This window comes from Cydia pomonella, chromosome 10 (assembly GCF_033807575.1).
Source record: "Cydia pomonella isolate Wapato2018A chromosome 10, ilCydPomo1, whole genome shotgun sequence".
In the NCBI taxonomy this organism is placed as follows: Eukaryota; Metazoa; Arthropoda; class Insecta; order Lepidoptera; family Tortricidae; genus Cydia; species Cydia pomonella.
In genome coordinates, this window is record NC_084712.1 from 14,576,550 (window position 1) to 14,602,055 (window position 25,506).

Consider the following 25,506-nt stretch of genomic DNA (forward strand, 5'->3'; position numbering starts at 1 on the left):
TTACAAAACATTTCTAGTCTCCTTAATACAAACCTATTGGTAGTAGCAGTGCATGATTTGGCTAATTATGGTTTAAGTATTCTTACAAACTGTACTATGTTTGTGCTCCTTAGCAAGCTAACTTTAGTCTTATTTTAAGCTTTTTACACTATTTTGCTATTACAGATATTGCTAGTTTTAGAAAACCAAAGTAAGATTGATTAAATTTACCTTATACAAATTTTATTTCTCATTGTACATTCTTTATAACTCTTCAAGTTGTCTGTAATTCATAATAATTTGATCTCATAATGTAAAATTTGATGCAAGTAATAGAAGTAAACTTGTTGGGCAGCCATTACATATGCTATGAGATTTCTTTTTTTATTTCACAGTGTACAGTGATGATGGTACTTTGATTCCCAAAAACACATCACTCCTAGTGGCTCGAGTACCACTATCCCAGCAACCTAAGAAACAGTGGGAAGGCTCTAACAACAATGCGGCATTGCACAAAGATGTCTCTGTTAACAAAGGGCTGGCCGATCTGTCTCGCATGGAAGGTAGCGAACAGGATAAAATAAATGCTATGATTTCTCAGTCCACTTTTGACTACGATCCTAGCAAGTAAGGCTAAAATGGATTTTCTTTGAATATTCTCTGGGTGTGACTTCCAGTTCCTCAGTATGGATGTACTTGTTATTATGTACAGGTCTAGCTTGAAAGTATTTGCATGTATTTAGCACTCTTTTGAGTAGTTAGTCAGGTACTTTATAATTGCAGGGCATTTTTTTCTGTCACTAATTATGCCATAATTGGAGTAAAAGAGAAAGATATCTGCAATTTTGAACTTCGGTGTTTGCAGTAGTAGGCCTAATGTGGATTGTATATTGTTAGGTGACAACAAAATCTGACAAATTGCAAAAAAAATAATTCAACAAAAATGAACCTTATCTTGGTACTAGTATGGTTTGGTTGTAATCTGACAATATGGGGAATTTGACAGTTTAGTAGAAATCTCACACCAGGGACCTATCCCGCGAAACTTACAATTACAATTTACAAGTGGCAAGTTACAACTATATATAAAATATAACTGGGTATATCACAAAATTTACAAGTGACAAAATTGTAATGGAAAATTTATAAAATTATGTATATTGTTGTGACAAATCTACATTTATGTGTATCACAAAATAGTGTTACAACAAATTGTAGTAGAAGGTAGTAGTAGTACAAGTTGACAATTCTCAGAAACAGATGGTTATGTTTCGTGCGCTATGGCAGGGGGGCGAAACTGATCCTTTGGGGTATTCTCAGCTCCATATGGCTCAGCATTGTTAGAAAGACACAGAACGATTCGTCCCTGGATCACAGTTGTCAAACTTCAGTTTTGTAGGAAGGTTCTATTCTGTATGGTAGTACTATTACTTATTTGGTGGCTATGGAGCGTAAGCGATTGGCATATTGTCTACGCACCCAGTACTAGTGATAGTAGTAGCAAAGAAGAATTAGTTTTCAGGAGTGATAGGACATACAGCACACAAAAACTTTACTTCAAATATTATGGATTTCACATTCAATCCAAGGTTGATTAAATCTACAATGGAATATTTACTTCAGACTATCAGTCCGAATCTCCAACATGCCTCGAGAAGAAACCGTGCCTTCGATCCAAAGCAACAATTTGCTGACAGTTTTGCAATGGTTGGGCTCAAGTTCTCAATACCATGTACACACATGATGTTTCCAATTTTGCCAGATAGTGCCTCTTAAATACTTCTAGTCCTAGTGCAATATATCTCAAGATTTCAAATGGTTTGCTATATCTACCCATTTATTAATTTTATCTTTGTGAGATAATTTAGCTATATTAGTATATTACTATACTTCCCAAACAATTACCTCCTTATGTTCCAAAATTAAATTTAAAATGGTAATTTTACCTTGCCAAAACATTTTCCACCATGTTCAATAACTAGTAAAAAGATGTAAGGTATTTTTAACGATATATATATATATATATATCGTTAAAAAATGTCGTTGATATACCCTTAACATAAATGAGAGATATTAATACATATTTGTCAAACAACCAAATTTATTTATTAAAAATTTATTGCTCATTAAAAATAAGTACAAATGGTGGACTTAATGCCTTAAAGCAATGTGCGTGCAGTGAGAAAAACAACAGAAAAGATTACAACTATAAGTAATTTTGAATAACTATTTACAATTTTGGACATTAACAACATCATAATTAATACAATTCTACATGTCACAATTTGTGACTAACAAAGTTACAATTATGTACACTTAGGAGCAAAACTGGGAACCATACATAATTAAGAAATGTAGCCTCTTTAAAATGAGGTATCAACTGTTTAAATCGTGACCATAGTTCTAGTTATGGCAGAATAACAGTCGTCTTTAACATTGAATTAACAGACACTTTCTATGGCTGTTTTTAATGGTACACTTTTGCACGGAACTATAAGTCACCTAAAAGTAACTTCAAAAATATGCCCCATTAAAACAATTTCATGATGATTTTATAGTGGCAGAATTTCTTAATTATATATGGTTCCCTATTTGGAGTTTCCATAGGAGGAAATAAAAATATTGGATAAAATAAAAAAGTGTTTTTTTCTACTTTTCGATTCAAAATTACAAAATAATCGTAAATGCCGAGTACATCATATGTTAGGCGGATTTGTAGAAAATTTCAAGGAGTACTGTTATTAATCATGTACCCCTCCCCTTGATCGACATCAATTTCTCCACATTCTACTAATATGCTACTATTGGGACAGTTTTGCTCCTAAGTGTAAGTTACCTTGACATACCCTTAGGGATTGCAAACCGGATTGATTTTCAATCCGGCCGGACCGGATCCGGTTTGGTATAGGGATATAAAAGTTAATTAAATGACATATTTTTCTAGTTTTTTGCGTAATACGTATTCCTAAATCTATAATTTGAAGTTAATAAATAACTTCATAACAATAAAATAGAACTTGGTATTAAAAAGTGTCACAATGTCAATATCATTTTAAAAACAAAATTTTAAATCGGTAATTTATTATATTTAACCATTCTAAAGTGCTCAAATTTTCGTTTACAACTATAAATTTCATTAGTTTCCAAAGCAAGATGGGATGTGGGGTGGGAATTGGAGCTCCTTGAAAGAACAAGTTTTCGTAACTGTTCTTTGATTGAATTCTTTGTAGAGTCTGTTCGGAAAGAGAAGAGTCGTGGAATGTATTGGGGCCCATACTTTCCACGACTCTTCTCTTTCCTCACAAACTCTAACGTTGACATCCATTCTAGCATAGAGAAATAAGAAGTACATAGAGTGCTCACTCCATACATCAGTTTTGGTACCAAAACGCTTATTATTTTCGTAGTCGACATCTAGCATCGAGTAGCGGAACTCTCAGTACTGCTACTCGACAATAGATATCGCGGCAAACAAAAAGTCTAATGCTCAACGATTTTCCGCTAATATTATAACCAGAGTAACCGGAACTCTATTTTAAACTCCTACGCTTACTATTATTTATTACTTTTAACGAAGATATTTTACTTTTAACCAATTATGATATTAAATGCGCTCTAGTATTATTTATTTGTCCGAAAAAGTAGTAGACTGTATGACTTAAAAAATTGTACTTTTTTTAATTTATTGAAAAGTATATTGGTCAAATTATAAGGAACAACACATGACACGACGATCTTATGCGAAAAATAATAGAATGTATGATTGAAAACCATCGCGGAAAGGGACTCCCTAAGAAAAGTTACATAGATCAAATAAAGAATTGGCTAGACGTAGAGTAGCATGTACCAGGAGTTGAAGGAAATTCCATTAGATTGGATGTAATTGTAAAGACAAAAGATTCTCTCTTAAATTTGAATAGAAAAGAATCTATATTATATCATATTTTTTTGACGACCAGTTTGGCCTAGTGAGTAGTCACCCTGCCTACGAAGCCGATGGTCCCGGGTTCAAATCCTGGTAAGGGCATTTATTCGTGTGATGAGCATGGATATTTGTTCCTGAGTCATGGGTGTTTTCTATGTATTTAAGTATTTATAAATATTTATATATTATATATATCGTTGTCTAAGTACCCTCAACACAAGCCTTATTGAGCTTACTGTGGGACTTAGTCAATTTGTGTACTAATGTCCTATAATATTTATTTTATTTTTTATTTTAATTTTTTATCATATATATACATATATCGGAGAAAACTAAAGTCCGCTGTTTCTAAATCCCATACAAAATGAGACTTAACGCAAACGCGTACGTCACGTTTCGCTATCGAATAAATTTACACTAGGGGTACAGATATTGCTTACTTTTCGAATTCGAAAATATTGTATTGCCTATTTATTGTGGAGAAACAAGATATTCTTCATTCACACATATTGATGAGCCCAACTGTAGTCGGTTAATCTCCTATCACAACATTATGATACGACATAAAGCATCTTACAAATGCATAAATTACAAATGCCTTCTATGGCATCTCCATCCTTTCATTTTTCCTTTTATTACAGTATTTATGTAATCGTCATATCGTGCCACCAACATGAAAGAAGAAGAAATCCTCTTCTGTTCCCAGTCATCGTCATAATAAATATATTTTTATCTTACTAAATTTAAACTTTTTCATTCGTTTTTGTTCTGTTCAACTTCATACCTCGTATCCGTTGCCTTTTCCTCATCTGAAACGCACAGCGCGTGCTGTATTTAGGCGTTTTTTTATTATACCGGATCCGGGGTGATTTTTACCGGATCCGGTAGCTCCTGAAAAGTGCCGGATCCGGCCGGATTACCGGATCCGCCGGACCGGATTGCAATCCCTACATACCCTCCATGTTTCGTGCTACTGGTCCACAAATGCGAAATATTTGTAAATTGTAGACTTGTATATGTGACATGTATAAAATTGTTGTGGTACATATTTTTGTTTACAATTTCACAATATTGTCGACTTGTATAGATCGTGTCATTCACGAAGACGCGTGCCATGACTCGTAATGTCATGTTATTAAAAGTTAAATTTGACAAATCTGCACGTCATCGTGGATGATACGAACTTATACACTTGTTAAGTTTCGTAGGATAGGGTGCAGCTCTTATAAATCATATTGCATAGTGCATATGTTTGTGCTATTATATTATGCATGTTTTTTTCTGTTTTATATTGTGGGGTGGGTACAAGAAAAGAAGATATTGAAATAAAGAGTTAAAGCAATAGCAAGCAATGTTGGATAGTTATAATTGTCATCTTCACTATCTTGCTAATATCCATTGTAGGACACAGGCTTTTTACTGGCATTAAACAACCACTTTCACCAGCATCAGGGAACTGATCAGACTAGTTTTTTTTTCTTCAAAATCAAGCTTTTTCAATGTGACTATTGAAAGTGTCATTAACTTTTTTAAAATTTTCAGTTATCAAAAAATTAGAGGACAAAATCAGAGAGGTGTAGTGCCATCAAATTATGTTTGTTACAAGTGCCAGAAACATGGACATTGGATCAAGGATTGCCCTATAGCTAATTCAGTAAGTTGAAATTTAGTTGAAGAGTGGCAGTCATTTAAATGTATCCTACACATATTGATATTATAATAGCTTAATTCCTTGTAAACATCAACTTTTTCGTCATTTCTCGTCATGTTAATGTTTCCTTGGGTTACTCTCTGTCGTTTTTTAGGGTTCCGTAGCCAAATGGCAAAAAACGGAACCCTTATAGATTCGTCATGTCCGTCTGTCTGTCCGATTCTGTCACAGCCACTTTTTTCCGAAACTATAAGAGCTGTTCTGTTCAAACTTAGTAAGTAGATGTATTCTATGAACCGCATTAAGGTTTTCACACGAAAATAGAAAATAAAAAACAATAAATTTTGGGGGTTCCCCATACTTAGAACTAAAACTCAAAAAATCTTTTTTCATCAAATCTATACGTGTGGGATATCTATGGATCGGTCTGCAAAAATGATATTGAGGTTTCTAATATCATTTTTTTCTAAAATGAAGTTTGCGCGAGAGACACTTCCAAAGTGGTAAAATGTGTCCCCCCCCCCCCGTAACTTCTAAAATAACAGAATGAAAAATCTAAAAAAAATATATGATATACATTGCCATGTAAACTTCCACCGAAAATTGGTTTGAACGAGATCTAGTAAGTAGTTTTTTTAATACGTCATGAAATTAAAAAAAAAATTTTTTCTTCATCAAACCCATACGTGTGGGGTATCTATGGATAGGTCTTCAAAAATGATATTGAGGTTTCTAATATCATTTTTTTCTAAACTGAATAGTTTGCGCGAGAGAACCTTCCAAAGTGAAAAAAAGTGTCCCCCCCCCCCCCCCTGTAACTTCTAAAATAACAGAATGAAAAATCTAAAAAAAATATATGATATACATTACGATGCAAACTTCCACCGAAAATTGGTTTGAACGAGATCTAGTGAGTATTTTTTTTAATACGTCATAAAATTTAAAAAAATTTTTTTTCGTCAAACCCATACGTGTGGGGTATCTATGGATAGGTCTTCAAAAATGATATTTAGGTTCCTAATATAATTTTTTTCTAAAGTGAATAGTTTGCGCGAGAGACACTTCCAAAGTGAAAAAATGTGTGCCCCCCCCCCCCCGTAACTTCTAAAATAACAGAATGAAAAATCTAAAAAAAATATATGATATACATTACCATGCAAACTTCCAGCGAAAATTGGTTTGAACGAGATTTAGTAAGAAGTTTTTTTAATAAGTCATAAAATAATTTTTTTTTTTTCATCAAACCCATACGTGTGGGGTATCTATGGATAGGTCTTCAAAAATGATATTTAGGTTTCTAATATCATTTTTTTCTAAACTGAATAGTTTGCGCAAGAGACACTACCAAAGTGGTAAAATGTGTGTCCAAAGTGGTAAAATGTTGAACGAGATCTAGTAAGTACTTTTTTTAATACGTCATAAATGGTACGGAACCCTTCATGGGCGAGTTCGACTCGCACTTGGCCGCTTTTTTTGTATATTAATTTGTCAATTATGCATTTTTATGGTAGTAGTAGCTCATTTCATCATGAGCCATTTACTTACTATAATAGTTAGCATTTTTTTTTTTCTAACAAAAATCGCACGGCATAATATAGTATGGGACCAGGATCACCTGGTACATGTTTAAACGAAATTGTTGTTACTGCAGACAAAGAATCGCAAAGCGTAGCAATAGATAAAGTCAGATGGAAACAGCTGGAGGAGGCTTTTACCTAAAAGGGCTCTACAGTAGAAAAATAAAATTTAAATAAATGTATCAAAACTATAAAATTATCTGTAGAATAACTAAGCTCTATTAAATAAATTAAGATGTTTAAAGTTTTTAAAACCTTTTTTTCAGTCTGACCCAATAGAGATAAGAAGAAGTACAGGAATTCCTCGTAGTTTTATGGTCCCAGTTGACGGACCTAAAGCCCCAGGAGCCATGATGACCCCAAGTGGAACCTTTGCTGTGCCTGCCGTTGATCAGTAAGTATTGCTTCAACATTGTTAGATTGTGTAACTGATTGGCTTCATCTACCATGATTGATAAAGCATGTCTGAATTGATATGATCAGTGTTTAAATACCAATTTTCTTCATTACATATTTTTACATAAATATTAGATAATGTCTATTAGGTTTCAAATTACAATCAAACTTGCCATTATGGAAACACTTATATTGCTGACTATTCTCAATGACCCCAATGTGTGTAATATTGTCATCTACAGTACTTTTAATACCTATAGAATAGAAGAATAGAATAGAATTTATTTTATTCATAAACACACAAACAGTAATAGACATACATAAAAGAGAACATAGTGAGAATAAAGTGTCACGAAATGGCACTAAAATGGTTTTTGTATTTATTACAATCTAGTATTATAGGTACTTAAACTTGATCTTGACTTGATCACTAGATTGATTTTATTGTTTGTTAATGATCTAGTTAGTTATAAAATACTTTACATGTTCAAAATACTGATAATGCTACTTTGATAGCATATACAATGTTTGCTTTAACTTGGAGTTGGGGAGATGTTATAGCATTTGTTAGTATAGTGTACTGCGTTTAATTTTATATATTTTTTAATAGGCAAGAGGCATAGTATTCATAAATTTGCTTTCTCATTGTGTATTGTGAAGTAGGTGGATGGACCTAAGCCAACTAAGTTTTATAACTTATACGCCTTAGTATAATCAGGCGTGTCTCAATCCGCATTTTACATTATACTGCTAAAAATATTCGTCACTTGAAGTTTCAATTATCATTAATCATTATTATCAAGCCTCGTGACGTAGGTACAGTCGTTTTCGACATACAATTTTTTTGTGCGTTGTACTTTTACTCAGTGGTATCATGTAGATGATATACTGGGCAAGTGCTTTTCTGTAGATATGCTATGCTACTACTGAGAATTATTCAATCTTTTTCACACCCCCTATTTGGAAATGGGGATTTGTTTGCCTCTCTGAATTTTCTGTTCTAAGACTTCACATAGAGGCTGACCTGATGTATAGGTACTATACATATTCCTCGATACACTCTAGATTCTATTTTAGCAATGGAGTTAGCTTGTTTATGACACAATCTAGTATTTATTACTAGAAGTAAGTTGGTTTATAACGCGCAGTGAGGCGTACCTGGCGTCGGAGAGCGCGGGCGGCGCGGAGGTGGCGGCCAACGCGCCCGCCGCGCCCGAGCCCACCATCCCCGACGAGCTCATCTGCAGCCTGTGCCGCGACCTGCTCACCGACGCCGTCATGATCCCCTGCTGCGGGAACTCCTTCTGTGACGAGTGTGAGCATACTTATTATTCTAACTCTATGTTAACTATTACACCGATTTGAACAGGACAAAGTGAGGGAGTATCGTTATGAACATCATACTTTACCACAGAATAAGATAATTACTTGAAAATTGACAACCGTAAATAGCCGAAAGGGATAGCGCCATGCATTAGAAAAGGAGAACATGATTCGTCCCTGAATCGCTGTCAAACTTCAGTTTTGTAGAAAGTTTCTTTTCTGTACGGTAGTACTGTTATTTATTCTGTGCTATGAAGATTAGGGGCGAGGGCGACTGATTTATATAAAAACTTGATTTAGTGCCAAACTATATTTTATTATAAAAACCACCGCGCACTTACCTCACCATCCGTCTTAGGTTAGTGGAAGGACTTTATAATGTTTCTTAAATTTTCAACAAAGTTATTTAACAATTTGTACTAAAATACAAATTTTGTTCCCTTACAGTATAAGCTGTTTACTAGTTCAGTTAGGACACAATATTATTATTAGTGTTTTATTTTCAACTAGTTATTTGACTTACAAATATAGTTTCTGCCGCCATGTTAGGGTTTTGAAAATTCAATTTTGGTCAGTCTCATATTGTGAAGACGGCTGACATTATCAAAATTATATTCTGATCCTATCGATCATTGATTACAGGCATAAGAGGAGCATTGTTGGAGTCTGAGGACCATGAATGCCCAGATTGTCGCGAAAAGGAGATCGCGCCTACAACATTAATTCCAAATAGGTAACCAGTTAACTCACGCAACCTTTATAATTTAGGTACCGTATGTACCTATTTACTTTTTTAGGACACATTTCATCAAATTTAAAATTTATTTATTACAAATTTCCAGAAGATTATACATAGAAAATCGTTGATAATTATGAACGTTTTAGGTTTTTGCGTAACTCGGTGTCGGCGTTCCGGAACCAGACGGGCTACAGCCGGCGCGCGCCGCACCGCCCGTCCGCCGGGCCGCCGCCCGTCGTGCCCCATTTAGGTAACGTTCCTAATTCAGTTTCACAAGTTGGTTCTCGTAGGCCAATAAATCTGTACACGGCGGGAAGAAGTTGATAACTCGCGAGATAATATTGAAGAAATTTGAACTTAAAATGGAATTACATAAGGTTCAAATTTTTTCAATTTTATATCTCGCCATGAACGGAAATTATTCTGTGAAACTTTTTTTTATATATTAAAAACTGATCGGCGATTGGCTCTAGTCACACCTGATGGAAGGTGAAGACAGGGCCTAAGATAGAGCTCACCGGTTCAGTAGTAGCCTATTCACTGCTGCTTTAAAGAGACCAAGGTCATATTTATCAGGGAAAACAGATGGCGGGAGCGCATTCCATTCTTTAGCCGTCCGTACCAAAAAAGAGGAAGCACACTGATTCATTCGCTCCCCGCGCCTGGATGTCCGATGATGGAAAGGGAAAGGTGTGATCAGGGTGTGCAGTTCCTGTGCGCACTCCCCGAAATGTATCCGATAGAACAACGATAGGCTAGCGACTCTATGAGCCCGGCGCTCTATCGAGTCCAGGGCTGCCAGCTGATATTTGGCGGAACCGTCCCATAGGTGGCAGCAGTATTCCATGCACGAGCGGACTTGTGCTTGGTATAGGGAGAGAAGCTGATTCGGAGTGAAATACCGCTTCACCTTAAATAGGACACCAAGTTTTTTGGCAGCAGTTTTAGCCCTGGACTCAATACCAACCCAAAGTTTGATTTCGATTTTAAACTTAGACCAAGAAGCTCTAAAGTGTTTAGTCACGGAAACTAGCTCCGTTTTGCGGTGAAAAGACACGCCTGTGTTAACTATTTCCTGATGCTAAAATATTTTATACACACTCAATTATTATATTTTGTACGCAATAAATAACTCCTAAGAAATTATCAGATAAAGATTATCTTTAATAGAATAAAAACAATAGCAGTTCTATTGGTATAACTTTTCTAAAAATACATAATTTCACAGAACAACCACCACCGGTGATGCCAATGCAGCAGCCCCCGAACGGCCCGCCGCCTCCACTGGCCAACAACGGTAAGCACGCACAGTTATCGAGTACCCAGCCAAAAGATACTGGTCGATTAAGCTTATAAGGACGTACATTAAGATCTTAATACGATATTTTATTTATCCATAACTAAGTATCTTTTGTTTGGGTAGTGACACATACTGTTTGGTTGCCTTATAAAGGTAAATGGTGGATGGTTTTATTAAATTTGAGTAATCTGAGCATCATTGCAAACAGCGGGGTGTAACAAGTTTGATGTTTTGTGTATTTATCTGAAACAGAGAGACCAATTTTGATTTGTCTCTTTGCTATGAATAGGTCTTTAGTTAGGCGTGTTATCTGTACATAGTTGTGTAGAGACTGCGTCCTACATTCGCCCAAGCTTAGATGATATTAAATCAATTTAGTCGTTCGGGGATAGTATATTTTATAAATAGAAGATTAAAGCCCCAAGCATCATTGATCTTAAGTATGTACTGTATACATCTTGAGAACTGTACCCCTAGTGTAACTTTGATCGACATCATAACGTGACGAACGCGTTTGCGTTAAGTCTCATTTTGTATAGGATTTTGAGGTTCCAAAACGTCCCGCTTGGCGCGCTCTTTCGAAATCCATTACAAAATGAGACTAAACGCAAACGCGTACGTCACGTTTGGAAATCGAATTTATTTACACTAGAGGTACAGATCAGCCACATTCGAGTTAAAATCTCACTGTTAAATAAATAAAATAAAATTTATTTGATAAATACTTAATAGATACGTTAGCGTAAATATTCAGTTACAAAATAAGCCGACGGATAAGTTTATATAAGTCCTCACGTTTTTTCCGGTCTCACAATGGGTAACAAAAATAACTTCGAAATAATACATTTTCGGATAATTGAAAATGTTGCTCCTGTGTAAGTATCTCATTTAAATTCTGCCATTAAGGTCATCTTGTAATATTTTTACAGTTGTAGTTTAATTATAATGGTTTTGTCGCATGTTACGGCAGAAGGGTTATCGGTGCACGTTACAAATTTAAATCTGTATGAAATTGCACGTTAATTTCAATAATTAATGATTCATACAAAACCAAAGCGGCAATAGTATTCTGCCATTAATTTGGAGGACTCAATTAGGCCGCAAGTTTATTGTTATAGTTGATATTTTTATTTCATCACGCCGTTTAGTTTAAGTGTAGATTCCCACTTCGCCTCCACGCATAATTTATGAATTAGAATGTATAAAAATCTTGTTACATCGGATATAGCCACAAATTGCATGCGAATTTACGAGTGATGTGCGTGTTGTATTGCAGCGATTATATAGTGCCTTGCCTTATATAGTGGGTTCTAGCTTAAAAGTCGCAATAATGCTTCAAAATAATCCTTTGTGACACGACCTTTATTTTTTATCTATAGTTATATGCAAGTGAGTATTATGGTGCCTATTATATCAGTATGGAGATAAACGAATACGCACCGTGAACATCACAAGACATTCCACGTCGGTACTTTCGTCTTGCAAAAAAAATATCAACTATACATATTTTTTTCAAAATTAAATTTGTGAACACTGATGCGTCTTCAACGCACGCCGTTAAGCACGGTGCACACCGCGCCTGACTAGCTGTAACATGTGGTAGATGTGGGCGGGCACTCGTCGGACGGCTCGTCGGACAACATCACCGTGCTGGTGCCGCCGCGCTACACGCACCGCCGCTCGCGCCGCCCAGACCACGCCCCGCGGCCGCGCACCAGACACGGTACTGCCGACCGACGACCCTGTCTGTTCCGTTCAGTGTCCAGTGTCCTGTCCACTCGGCGAGAGCTCTCGAGCGACATTGAAAATCATTTGCTCTACTGCATAATACGTCGAATGTTTCATTTGTCTTGACCTTGATTTGTTATTAATGCAAAGTTTAATAGTAATTTATGTGACTGCTATATAATGAATTACATTATAATACGAGTATGGGGTTCACGTTCGTTTCATAAAAGGATCACACGAGTGTTTAAATGACTAATTATGTATAGTTACATAGGTTCACTCCTGGAAATTCCTGGATTCCACGGGCTAGTTACTAATTTAATGAACTTTAAAGGGCCGTCACAATAGATCACTGCTTGGTCGACGTGGCGCTCAAAGGCCCGCAACTCCCCAATAATAAATAGGCTCACTGCTTTATCTACTCACATATTATAAGTTATATGATGTTTTCAGGAACCGCATGTTAAGACCGGCATTAGGGCATCGTCGCTCCTATACTTCCTTTTTTTAGCATAAGAAAATACTCCACAGAAGTAAGCGAGCAGTTTTTATCAGGCTGTAATTGTTAATAGTAATGAAATTATGTAATGTTGCCAATACTTAAACAAAAAGTGCCTTATTTGGAACCTCAAGCTTACTTCGGCGAAGTTCTTTCTAATGCTAAAAAAAAACAAAGTATACTTTCTCTGTCGCGGAACTCACCGATATGAACACGGTCTCCGAAATATCTTAATCGCTCATTTTACACGAAAGTTTTGCTAATTTATTTATATATCGTATGGTGATTGATTACCGTACACTGCACATTCATTAACTAATTTATAATCTACATATCGTTTGATATTACAATAGAGGTCAAACCAAATTGTTTTGTTTTTCAAAGCTCTTCGAAGTTTGTGTGTAATTATAAAATAATAATATTTTCACAGATAAGAAATTTGTTCTTACAAAACAGTTTATCATTATGTTGGTCGTAATTTGCGATTTTTGAACGCATCATAGAGAGTCTGATATTTGCGTAGATAAATGTTTTTTTATCTAGAACAGACATATGATTATTGTGCATCCTTGTTTCAAATTGGGAATTTTGGCATGATCCAGTTTTTTTTAATAAGAAATATGAACGGAACACTTTACATGGAATATATTGAAGGCTCCTTATAATATAAAAAGATTAAATTTATAAATTTTCCTGCTTTTAAAGCAGTTGTGAGATTTTTTTTTTACTTTATACAAGTCCAAAACATTAATTTATGAGACAGAATATTGTATTTTGCGATTTTTTTCCCCGTCTTTTAGGACAAATAGTAAGAAATATTCACATTTCTTCCTACCAGAGAAAACTGAGAGGGAGAGAGTTCTTCTGTCCCATTTCCAATATTATAAATTATAATAGATGTTTGGAAGGACAAAATTTATAAACGGGCAAATAGTAATAATAAGTAAAAGTAATCGATTATAGTCTCACGATGAAATTACCTGTAAGTTCATTGTTTAATCATGACTCAATTTCTTGACAAAACTGTAGTTATATAAATAACAATACACGTTAGACGCTTTTTTCAATGCATAATCTAAAACGAGAGATTTAATTTACCTCAATATCTCTGTTGTTTCAGGACCGCCAGTTTTGAAACCTCCTGGCATGGATGAACCTCCCAACTTGCCCATGAATGTAAGTATCACTATTTGACATCAGGGGCCTATCCTATTGCATAATAAAATACAAGCTAATAATATTATTAGCCCCAGGTTAACCCTCTTTTTGTTTCATTAATATCAGCTCCAAAATTACGATTCTTTTTTGAAATTGTATAATGTTTGTTTTGTTATACTTAAAAAAATATTTATTTTAAGGGCTGATTTCGATACTGAAGGGCGAACCTTACTGTTATTTTAATTTTGTTTTGTACCAATGATTGGGTGAATCGAATGGTGCTAAAATTGTATCGCTTTCACCAGGTACCTCGAGTTGACGAGCAGCGTGCTAGCACTCCAACTATTGACGAAGGAAGAGATCCTATGGCATCTCAGGTAAATCAATAAATAACTTAATATTTCTTAAAGATCACACGAGTGTTTTAATGCCTAATTATGTAGTTACATACACTATTTTATCTACACACATATTTCAATGATATAGTCACTACACAACTTTCAATGATATAGTCACTAACCCAACTTACAGCCAACGTTGAGCATCTTTGCTCTCTTGGCGAAACTCGCGGATATGTGGTGGCGTCACCGAAATATTTTTATCGCCCATTTTACACGCACCTTTTGCAATAGTTACTTTAAAAACAACAAAACATATTCATTTTATACTTAAAACTAATTAAAAGATATAACTGAACGTCAAATGGCGGTAAATGAAAACTTTTTTCACGCATGTCACGCATTCGTAGTTCTTTTTAATTCACGGACAAACTAGAGTCGGGGGCCTATTTCCGTATCATTCGATACAAACTAACATGCGAGTTATGTCAGAATTGTAGCAATAGACATTTCATTTCGAACAAGAAGACATCTCGACTGATATTAGAATAGCGGTTAAATCGAATTGCTTTTTTTTCCGAGATGTTCCAAATTTGAATGTATAACCACATCGATTTTGATGTAGTTATGAAGCAATTACAACATCATCACAGATAAGAAATTTGTTGTAACAAAACAGTTTATCGTAATGTTGGCCATTGTTTACGGATTTTGGAGGCATCATAGAGGGTTTATGTGTATGTGTGTAGATAAGAACAATTAATTTACAAGCGAAACGTTTTAACGGCATCGATGCGTCTCATTATGCGTCAAAATGTGTTGTAAAAAGCGCATATTATGATTACCATCATCATAATGAAACTTGTATGTTGTTGCAGGGATCGTTCAATCGTGGCGCGCCGCCACCTTTCGTTCGAGGAGTCCCGCCACCAGGACACAGATTTAACGAGTGAGTGTTTCTTGTAAATATTTTGGCTTGGTTCCAAAGTGCTATTCAACACTCTCCCTGTTTATTTATTGCAAAGTGCTGTTGAGTCTAACACCGCTGCTGTCCATTAGACTACTTATTTTAAGAGAGGTTGCCAGGGTCGCCATGTACGGATGGATGTATTTAATGATAGTACATTGTGCGCACGCTCGCAAGCGAGCGCGCAATAAGTAAACCGATGTAATGACCAATGCACACGCGTTTTATACGACGTTTTTCAACACACTTGGGAGGAAAAACCAAAACTGATATATTAAACAAATTTTAATTGTTAAAACCTTCGAGCAACACCGGCTTCCGACACGTCAGAAGGGAGGAGCCTAAGCGATATCTTACCGTACAAATCTTTCTGCCATGTTTTACGGGGGGAAACGTACACACAGTCGCACTTCTCACTCACTACATACAAAATCCAACCTGTAATGACGACACAAATACATAGAAAATGACACACATCAAAGACAAATCTGGCACACATCGATATCTTTTTGTGTACGGACGAGTCAGAACATGCACCGCCACAGTTGTACCTATGCTTCGGCAGAGGGGAAATAGTACGAATGCCGTCTCCCTTCCCTGCGTTGCTCGAAGGTTAAAACAGTAAAAATACATACAATTTTCAAAATGGTGGCTTCCAATTATAACTTCGAATAATTGCACCAAATCGAACTGGGCTTGTAGTTACTTATTCGCCAATTCATTGAAGTTAAAAACACGTTTTCGAGAAAGACTGGGAAGAAATACCGTTTTCGCTGGTTTTCCATTGTACAAAACTTTCATATGCCGTTAAGTATTTTTCACTCGAATTTGATGGTAAAAGGTTAAACTTCGCGGTTCTTGCCTCTATTAGTATTTCTTGCAGCGTCAAATTTATTTGTTCTTCAGTTTCAATTCTTGAAATGGACGTTTTCGTCAATATTCAAACTAAAAACTTGCGAAACTTGTGTCTACTGTCGTAACAAATGCGGAAAATGGCGCGTTATTTTTTTCTCTGTGCGCGATCTCACTGCGAGTACAACGTTTGATACTACACGTTGGATGTACTAGTTTGTTAACTAATGAGTGGGATATTTTGTAGCCCCGGATACTCGCGGGGGGCGGGGCGCCGCGGGCCCCCGGGGCCCCCGGGGCCGGGCCGGCCGCCGTACGAGCGCTTCCCGCCCGAGCCCTACCAGCCGCCGCCGCCCGGCATCAAGGACGAGCCCAACGGGTAAATATTACAAGCCCCAGCACCACAGTGTAATTCACACTTGCGAGTTCAAGCTAAACCAACGTATATCGGGGTGAGTAGGGATGGCGGTGTGAATAGGGATACGAACCGGGATATTACTACCCAGCCAAATTGTGTCATGTGATTGAAAATAACAGTAAATTTTACATGATACGATTTGTGTGCGGAAATTGTCGGGTATACGTAGGTATGTTATTCCCGGTTTTTATTCCTATTCACCCTGGTTGCCGGTAATCCGAACCCGTGATTATATCAGCATAATCGGTGGTCTGTTTTTAAAATTTTGATATTGGTGTGAATCTCGCTAGGTGTGACTTATGCTGTATTTCATTTGATACCTAATTGTTTATTTATTTTGGTACTAAGTATTATCGGAACATTTTTAGTTCATCAGTAATCATTGTAGTGATTGCCGATGAACTTGCTATTATGAGATTAACTTTTCTGCTATTAAGATTAGATGAAAGATTCTTGGATAAATTGTGACATTCGTGATAAATTTAACGGTTTACATATTTAGCGATACCGTTCACTATTTAAAATCTATTAATAATTTTTGAGTATCGACATTTACATTCGACGTCCTGAATATTTGTTTCGCGAATGAGATACGTCGATTTTCTTTCCCTTCCCCACCGTTTTTACTCGAAATTTCCCCGCGGGTCACCGACTCGACCGCGAGCCCACAGAACAAAAGATTGCCACGCGTTTTTATTTTAAAGTTAAAAAACTAAAGGACACCCGTTAAATTCGGGCAACCCGAGGACCGTCGACCCGCGAGGAGAGCGAAGGCGCTGACGTCGTTTTGTTCTGTAGGCACGGCGAGGACCCGCTCGAGGCGTTCAACCGGATGATCCGCGAGAAGGAGATGCGAGCGGCGCGGCGCGAGAACTCGCGGCGGCGCCCGCCCAGCGGCTCCCCGCCGCCGCGCCGGCGCGGGCCCAGCGCCTCCCCGCCGCCGCCGCGGCGCCGCGGGCCCAGCGCCTCGCCGCCGCCGCCGCGCTCGCGCTCCCCGCGCTCCCCGCGCTCCCCGCGCAGCCCGCGCAGCCCCCGCAGCCCGCGCAGCCCCGAGCCGCGCCGCCACCGGTACTCTAGGTGCGTGCCAAGTGCATGATGCTTGTCGCTGGAGGAGTTCAGGCGGCTGGCGCCCCGGGTGGTGGGAGGATGCCCCCGCCCGCACGCTTTGCGCTTAAGCCTCGGTCGTTCGTGTCCCTGTAGTCGTATCGTTCTGTAGTCGGCTTTAGTTCTTTAACCTCCTCTAGATAAGTTCACTAATATGCTGAGGCCTTTGTTCCAGCTCTTGCATGTTGTACATACACGTTTATAATGTAAATTGTGGTGGTTGCGCTAGTTAGTATTTTTTCTGCCTGCTCTATCCCATATGTTTAGCCATTCCTTTAATTCCCATTTGTCTTATAATATGAGGTCGGTACTTTGCTTACTGCCGACGCATATAATGGATTGCACATAACGTGTATATCCGTGTATTTGTGTTTAATATTTATTTTCTATTAAGTATTTGAAAGATCTCGATCGAGAGCATTCTTCGTCTGTTATCACTCATCAATATTATTTATTTTTGGTATAAATCGGGTTACTTTGAAAATGGTTGTCAGTTGATGAAAGGATCTGAGTAACTTTTACAGTTCTTATGGGTTCAAAATATGTCATACTGCTACATAAATGACATGTCAGAACTTGGTAACATTGATCTGATGCAGCTGAAAAAGAGACCTCTGCTCTCAAAGAAATTGATACATTTATTTTCTGTTTCTTTCATTAATTCAGCTGATACTTTATTTCTATAAAACTACATCACTAGAAAAACATATATATTATTTCAAGGCTAATTACTCTTTCTCAATAAAACACTACTTAGTTTATTTTATAAACATCAGTCGCATGAATAAAAATTTCAATTATTTGGTCTGCGCTCATTTTTATGTTATAGTTCGTTTTTCTTAGCATTAGAAAAAGGGTACACAATCTTGATGTATCTTTTTATTGCAAAACGCTATAAAGAAAATAGTAACTGTTATTTATTAAACTAACTACTAAAAAAACGAAATATAGTAGTGGGCCTGGTGGGATTACTTTGCAAATATTAATTTTCCGAGTCGCAATACTTTGAAATGTTGAAAACTTGAGTGCATGATACACTTTACTAATTCAGAATCCTAAATTACTTAGTATTAGGTGGAACCGCGTTTAACTAATTTTAAGGATGCTATTTGGAAAGACTGAATTAAGTAAGATGTATCAAGGCCTTAGTCTCAGGTAACTCTTCTGTCGACTCGATATAGCGTCCACGGTACTCGTGGGGTTCAAAATGGTTAAATAAATGTAAATAAAACGTTATATACCCTATCAATAAGGCCAGTAGTCATGCGAGTTCGAAGTACATTGATTTGTATCGTTCAGGTCGCGCTCGATCTCGCGCGGCCGCCTGCGCCGCTCGCCGTGGTCGCCGCGCCGGCGCCGCACCCGCGACCGGTCTCTGTCCTTGACGAGGTAAGCTTACACTTGCTATCGAGCGCCGCGCGCTCGAGTTGAACAAATCTAGAGCAGTTTTGCGCGGTTGACACATTGATGCCTCACAGTACCTCGGTGTATGAGCTTACCAAAGAATTATAATTATGTTTGAGTAAGCTTTTCATCTCGATGAAAAATATTTAATAAAGAGACCTTTAGACATCAAAGTCCGTACGTATCGTAATATTTGCCGCTGTTGGAGCGTTTAAAAAGACTTACTTTTTTGCCCAGGTCCCCATCCCCTCGTCGCCGACACCGCTCGCCGCTGCGTTACCGCTCACCGCTGCGCTCGCCGCTGCGGTCCCCGCCCCGCTCTCCGCTACGCTCTCCGCTACGTTCCCCGCCGCGTTCGCCGCTCCGTTCGCCGCCTCGATCACCGCACCGCACCCCGCTCCGCTCGCCGCACCGCTCGCCGCATCGCTCGCCCCTGCGATCGCCGATGCGCTCGCCTCGTAGGTCGGCGATGCGATCGCCGCCGCCTAGAGCGATGTCGCCTCATCGGTAAATGTTGCGTTAATTTAAGCTATTATTTAATCAAATCTGCTTGGAAATTTAACCGAAAAATTAGCACTCACTGATCTGGGTTTTTTCTTCGAAATCACTTTCATTATCCGTTAGTTAGATTTCGAGGGGAAACTAGCACTTAATACGATGGTTCCCGTTTCTGCACTAAGTATGCACCTGTTGCTAAATGAGAGAGTGAGACACAATGTACATTGGACCAAGAAATTGGACAGGTGGAATACCACCGTAAGTAAAACTACAAGATAAATGTGAAATAAAATTATTAAGATTTCGTATCCCAAACACCAAACTATAATTGCGTACTTTTCATGTCTGGGCTCCCAACTCAAGTATAAGATTAATTTCGGTGCGCTGTAGTCAACTATAAAAAAAAGTGGCTGTGACAGAATCGGACAGACAGACGGACATGACGAATCTATAAGGGTTCCGTTTTTTGCCATTTGGCTACGGAACCCTAAAAATTGACCAGTCACGTGCCGCCGCGCTCCCATAGAAAATACTAACCAAGGGCGGCGCGCGGGGACGTGCGCAGTCGCGCGTTTATGTATTTTGTACTACATTTTTGTCTACTAAAATGTAAAAAATATTATTTAAATGACTCTTAAAAAGTATTGTATACAATAGTGATATAATTAAGCTTTTCAATCTCGTACCTTACTTAGGCAACTCAGTAAGCTTCGTTGCCTAAACACGATAATCGACTGAAAAGCTCTCTATTATATCACGTATGTATAAAATAATATTTCTCATTTAAGTTCCTATTCCGAAAAGCTCCGGTACGCCGGGGTTCAAGCTTTGCTAACTTAAGTTATTTTGTTTAGGTATCCTGGATTGTACGACGAGCTGCTGTCGCCGCCGCGCCGAAACGTTGAGCCGCCGTACGGACCCAGGTACGATTGTAAAAGTCTAGATAGTGTCGACATGCGCCCTTTACCGTCCTATATCAAAATGCGTATACTATATAACGTAATGAAATTGCCCTGCGGATTGAACCTGTGTTCGCGAAGTGCGTAGGCTTGCGTTTTATATCGGACTACAACTGACGTCTATAGGCTAATTTAAGCGTTGATTTTCTACACAAATCTGCTATAAACAACGAATCCCGTATATCCCTATTGATTTAAAAAGCGAGCAGCACGACGAGCACGTATGAGCGGAGACGGCGATTCGCAACGCGACGTATATCAACGATCAACACAACTACGGGTGTCTACGGGAGGCCAGCGACTTGTTTTATTGAAACGTTATAATATAAGACTGTTAATGATAAGTTTTATTATAAGATTTCATGTACACATTATTGTATTAAATATGTATCCTTGTATCATTGATCTGTGATATTTTTTTGCTGTGATTAACGTTACAAAAAATTGTAATCTTCTAATCGTATTATCAAATAGAATAAGAAAAAGGTTATGTGATTTTATAAAGCTTACAAATGAATGGATAAAAATAAATAGAGCGAGGTTGTGCTTATTTTAGCCTAAGTAATATAAAACCTATATTTGTATTGAATTTTGAGGCTATTTGTGGATTCCTTATAAAGTTGGTGAGACTTAAGGAGTTAATTGATAATTTTGTATCGACACTGTTTATGATCGCAATGTGACAGCTGTCTTTCATTGTGCCGTGAAGGATTAATATAGAGGGCTTTACTGATCCAGAAAACAGTTTTATTGAAAGTTTGTAAATTGTGGAACGGGTGGAAGCCTCATATAAGATCGAGACAACGCTTCTATTACAACTTACAAGCTAGTCATGAAACGGGTACCTGGGTCCAAATTCAATTTGTTGTCTTGTTATGGACCACTCATTCACGCTTGTATTTCTGTATATTATCAAATAAATAAAAAAGACGAGTGCTATTGCTTGTCTTTTTAAACTGTATATTACATTTACCATGAGATAAATTTCAAACTAAATTCATCTCATGCAAAAAGCAACACTCCATCACTTTTTTTGGGGACAAAAAACAAGCCAACGAAAATATACCTACTACTCTCCTGTTATACCTATTCATTGTATGAAATTCGTTTAATAAGACGTACCTGTTATTAATTCTTACAATTATTTATACTCGTTATTGTTTTCACGAAACTTACATTTCAGTTTTGTGACAGGAATGACCCATACAACTATTGGTTATTCTTGTCCCAATAGAACTTTTACGAACTCCATCCCTAAACATGTCCTTTGTCCCTTTAGATTTATATTTAATTTGAGCACCAACACTTTGTTTTGTAATTACCTATTTACGTGTTTAAATATTGTTTTGAAATCAAGATGAAAAGATTTATGCCCTACCTTATTAACTGTTTTACGAATTGTTCACCACACCTTACAGAGACGCAGCTATGGTTAGAATGGTAGATTGTTGATGTTGATGCCTCAACCTAACAGATACTTGCGTCCCTGGCGCTTACTCAGTTGAGCAAAATGTTGTTTCATATATTAACCGTATAAATGCAGGATTCCAGGAGTCAGGCACAAGCATGCTTGTGCCGCGCAGTGCCGCTCCCTAGTTAAATCCCGCGTGTGTTTTTTTTTGCATGGTCCTTGTTTGATATCATGTAGTTCAGTATGTGTGTCGGCAGGGAGAATTGAGGTGTTTGATTCAACACAGAGCTACATGGAGTAGTTATGCAAAAAAGGTAGGTAGTGAGTGAATGTGATTTGAAGTGCACGATATTGGAGGTAGTCAGTGCATCAACGTGACACCAGTGTTGAGTTGAGGTCACAATTATTTAATTTTTTCGTACCGATAGCAATTTCATCAGCCATGGGGTTATTTACGTTATTTGACAATAATTCTATTGTGCCAAAAAGCAATATGTCAATTTGGAACTGTGGTATGAGACACAGCTCTTGAGTTTCATACTCCCTTTCAGACAGCTTTCTGTCTCCAATGACCTATTTAGCATTAATTTACTTCCCCACCCATTACCAATTATATGGTTCAGCAGTACTACTGTGATCCATTTCCACATCCTTGCTTCAAATAAACAGATAAAGGGCATGCGCGTTGTCACAAATGTTAATCAGTTACCCCTAAAATATATACAAATAGCTTAAACCATAAACACGTTTACGAATCAAAAGCGTAAACCGTAACGTTCATACAAGCATAGTAGATTTACTATTGCTATATGGCGCTGTTTAATGGGGTAAAACTTGTGAATCGCGCCATTATGTTTTTTTTTCTTCTGATTATGAGTTGACCCTACTTGACCCTAGTTTCATACATATTTATTGCTAATATTCTTATTTCGGCGGCAAGCCAGAAATTTAAGAAAACAATATTGAAAACATATTATCCCTGGAACCTTTTATTGTTGACATTTCAAAAACTATATAAGCTATTGTTTCTTCATGTGTATATTTATGTATTAAGTTTTGCTCCCTGCTTTCGATACTAAAATCCACTGATAGATAATGCCTTAAGCATTTTGCACAATCAGGTTCCTTTTGTGCTGTAAAATTGTATTAGGGCCACTTTCACCATCCAGGGTTAGCCACTAACTCGGAGCGAACCGGTTAACACATGGTTAAACTGTATTTGTAGCTCTGGGTTTAACCGATTAACCCCGAGTTAGTGGCTAACCCTGGATGGCGTAAGTGGCCCTTGAAAGAAATAAGCACATCCGTGACTTCTGTTGGTTTTTTAACCCCCGACGCAAAAAGAGGGGTGTTATTTTTTGATGCCAATGTCTGTGGCATCGTAGCTCTTAACGGATGATTCGATTCTGATGCGGTTTTTTAGGTCAAAGTGAGTTTCCTTGCTGTGGTTCATAGCGATGTTTGGTAGAAATCGATCCAGCAGTTTGAAGAGTATGAGCTGTTTTTCAAAATGATGTAAGGTATTCTTAGCATATTTTATAATTTTATTTTATTGATTTACTAGTGTATTTTGTGAGTATATTTTACTTATAATATTAATTTAATATGAAAGCTTTTAATTTTGTTTCGAAATTGCTGTGATAAATGATTATTGTATTTTTTCTGTTTAAGGATTTCCTAGTTAATTTCCCTATAAATGTTTTCGCAATTTTATGGCTTATTTGATATTTAATAGAACAGAACTACAGTTCTAGAATTGATAGAACGGCCTTTCACCAACTGTTTTATGTAAAAGGGTAAACGCTAAAATAAAGTACGAATTTCGTTCACGCAAATAAGTAAGAGAGAAAGTACAGTAATTTTAGAGTACGTACTCTAAATACTTCAAAAAGCTGCATAAACTAGACAATGGAATGGACCATGGCCAACTTTGTATGGAACCTGGTTCAAAAACCAACAGAGTTGAGAGTTAGGTCATTAAATAAGTATGTTTATGTACTTTATTTCATTCTACGGGCATCAAGAAGAATTCCATTGCAGAATTGAGATATTGGTATTTTAGTCAGAGTCTAAGGCCTACAGCACACGGAGCGTAAGCGTTAGGCGCGGTCAAAACTGCTGACGCTGTTGTTTCGCAGAGCGTACAGTCGCGCATTGAACAGATTAATTTTATTTATTTAAATCCTAATGTCTAATAAATTACTCCTATTTTATTATTTATATTAAAGAGTAAAGTGCATCGTTACAATTTGTCAAAAACCGTCCAGCCGTTTGGGCTGTAGGGCGTGCCAAATAAATGGACATACATACGCTCGAAAAAAATTACCTTCCTTCTGACGCAGTCGGGTAAAAACGAAATTAACGATTCTGGGACTTGCGAGGTTATTGTATTCAGTTTATACATAGACGTCTCGCTCAACATGAGATACCGCCGGATGGATTCATGGTCTCGATCCGCTCGCGCTTGCGCGAAATAATTATGCTCCGTCTGCCTATTATGTGGTTGTAAGTACCCACTTTCTTGCAAAAATAATAAATAGTAAATAAATTTTTGATGAAAGAAAGTAGAGCGTTCATCGGCAATTGATAAGCTGGCGAATCTAGTTTGGCGCAACGCTGTCCAGCATAGTATGAACTCGAGATCTAATTCCTGACCTGATTATAATATTTCAGTTGTGCAATGAAATTCAACTTGGTGTCCATACGACGACATGAAGTATGTATATACATTTTTATACCTATTACATGAGATATCCCTGAGCTCTGTTGGTTTTTGGACCATTTTGACGCATGGCTTGTGGAAATATACCTATAATTTTATTACTGTTTAATCAATTGTATGTTATTTTCTAATCGTACATTATTTTACTCGTTCTTATTTCATGCAGGTGTACTGAAGGACAAAGGCCTATTTTGTTCCCCCGGGAGTTATGGATTGTGAAAAAAAAAAACTATTAACTCGGCTTTTTTTTATTAGGTCACTTATTCATATAAACCAAGTAGCATAAATGAGTTTTACTTTTAAAATACTGACGTTAATAATTAAATCTTTTTGTTTATGTTTATAATAAAATAATTTGATTCATTTAACAGCCGTTTCAAATATTTTTATATAATTTTCAATCGTGGCTGAATGCCGAATAGGTCTGTGCCCTCGATGCTAACCTGTCAAGAAATTACTAAATGGCGGACGAATGTTTGATATGTCCACCGTATTTAAGAATTATTTCGTTTAAAATGTAGTTTTTTCTTCGCAAGTGTGATGAAAAACATTGTGTGT

General features: G+C 37.2%; 1 protein-coding gene across 4 annotated transcripts in view; it reads left to right on the plus strand.

Moving 5' to 3' along the window:
* Positions 1-25,506, plus strand: part of LOC133522214 (E3 ubiquitin-protein ligase RBBP6) — a 48,901-nt gene that overhangs the window by 734 nt on the left and 22,661 nt on the right. The window contains exons 2-17 of one of the 4 annotated variants that reach the window (XM_061857457.1): positions 375-606; positions 5,447-5,558; positions 7,399-7,526; positions 8,677-8,843; positions 9,494-9,584; positions 9,737-9,840; positions 10,819-10,887; positions 12,494-12,613; positions 14,238-14,293; positions 14,581-14,652; positions 15,492-15,562; positions 16,680-16,811; positions 17,649-17,927; positions 19,254-19,343; positions 19,596-19,865; positions 20,711-20,779. In XM_061857457.1, coding sequence (XP_061713441.1) covers positions 375-606; positions 5,447-5,558; positions 7,399-7,526; positions 8,677-8,843; positions 9,494-9,584; positions 9,737-9,840; positions 10,819-10,887; positions 12,494-12,613; positions 14,238-14,293; positions 14,581-14,652; positions 15,492-15,562; positions 16,680-16,811; positions 17,649-17,927; positions 19,254-19,343; positions 19,596-19,865; positions 20,711-20,779 — 2,062 coding nt within the window. Of the gene's footprint in view, positions 1-374; positions 607-5,446; positions 5,559-7,398; positions 7,527-8,676; positions 8,844-9,493; positions 9,585-9,736; positions 9,841-10,818; positions 10,888-12,493; positions 12,614-14,237; positions 14,294-14,580; positions 14,653-15,491; positions 15,563-16,679; positions 16,812-17,648; positions 17,928-19,253; positions 19,344-19,595; positions 19,866-20,710; positions 20,780-25,506 lie in introns of those variants that run through there. The other 3 variants (XM_061857460.1, XM_061857458.1, XM_061857459.1) reach the window with 3 other exon arrangements.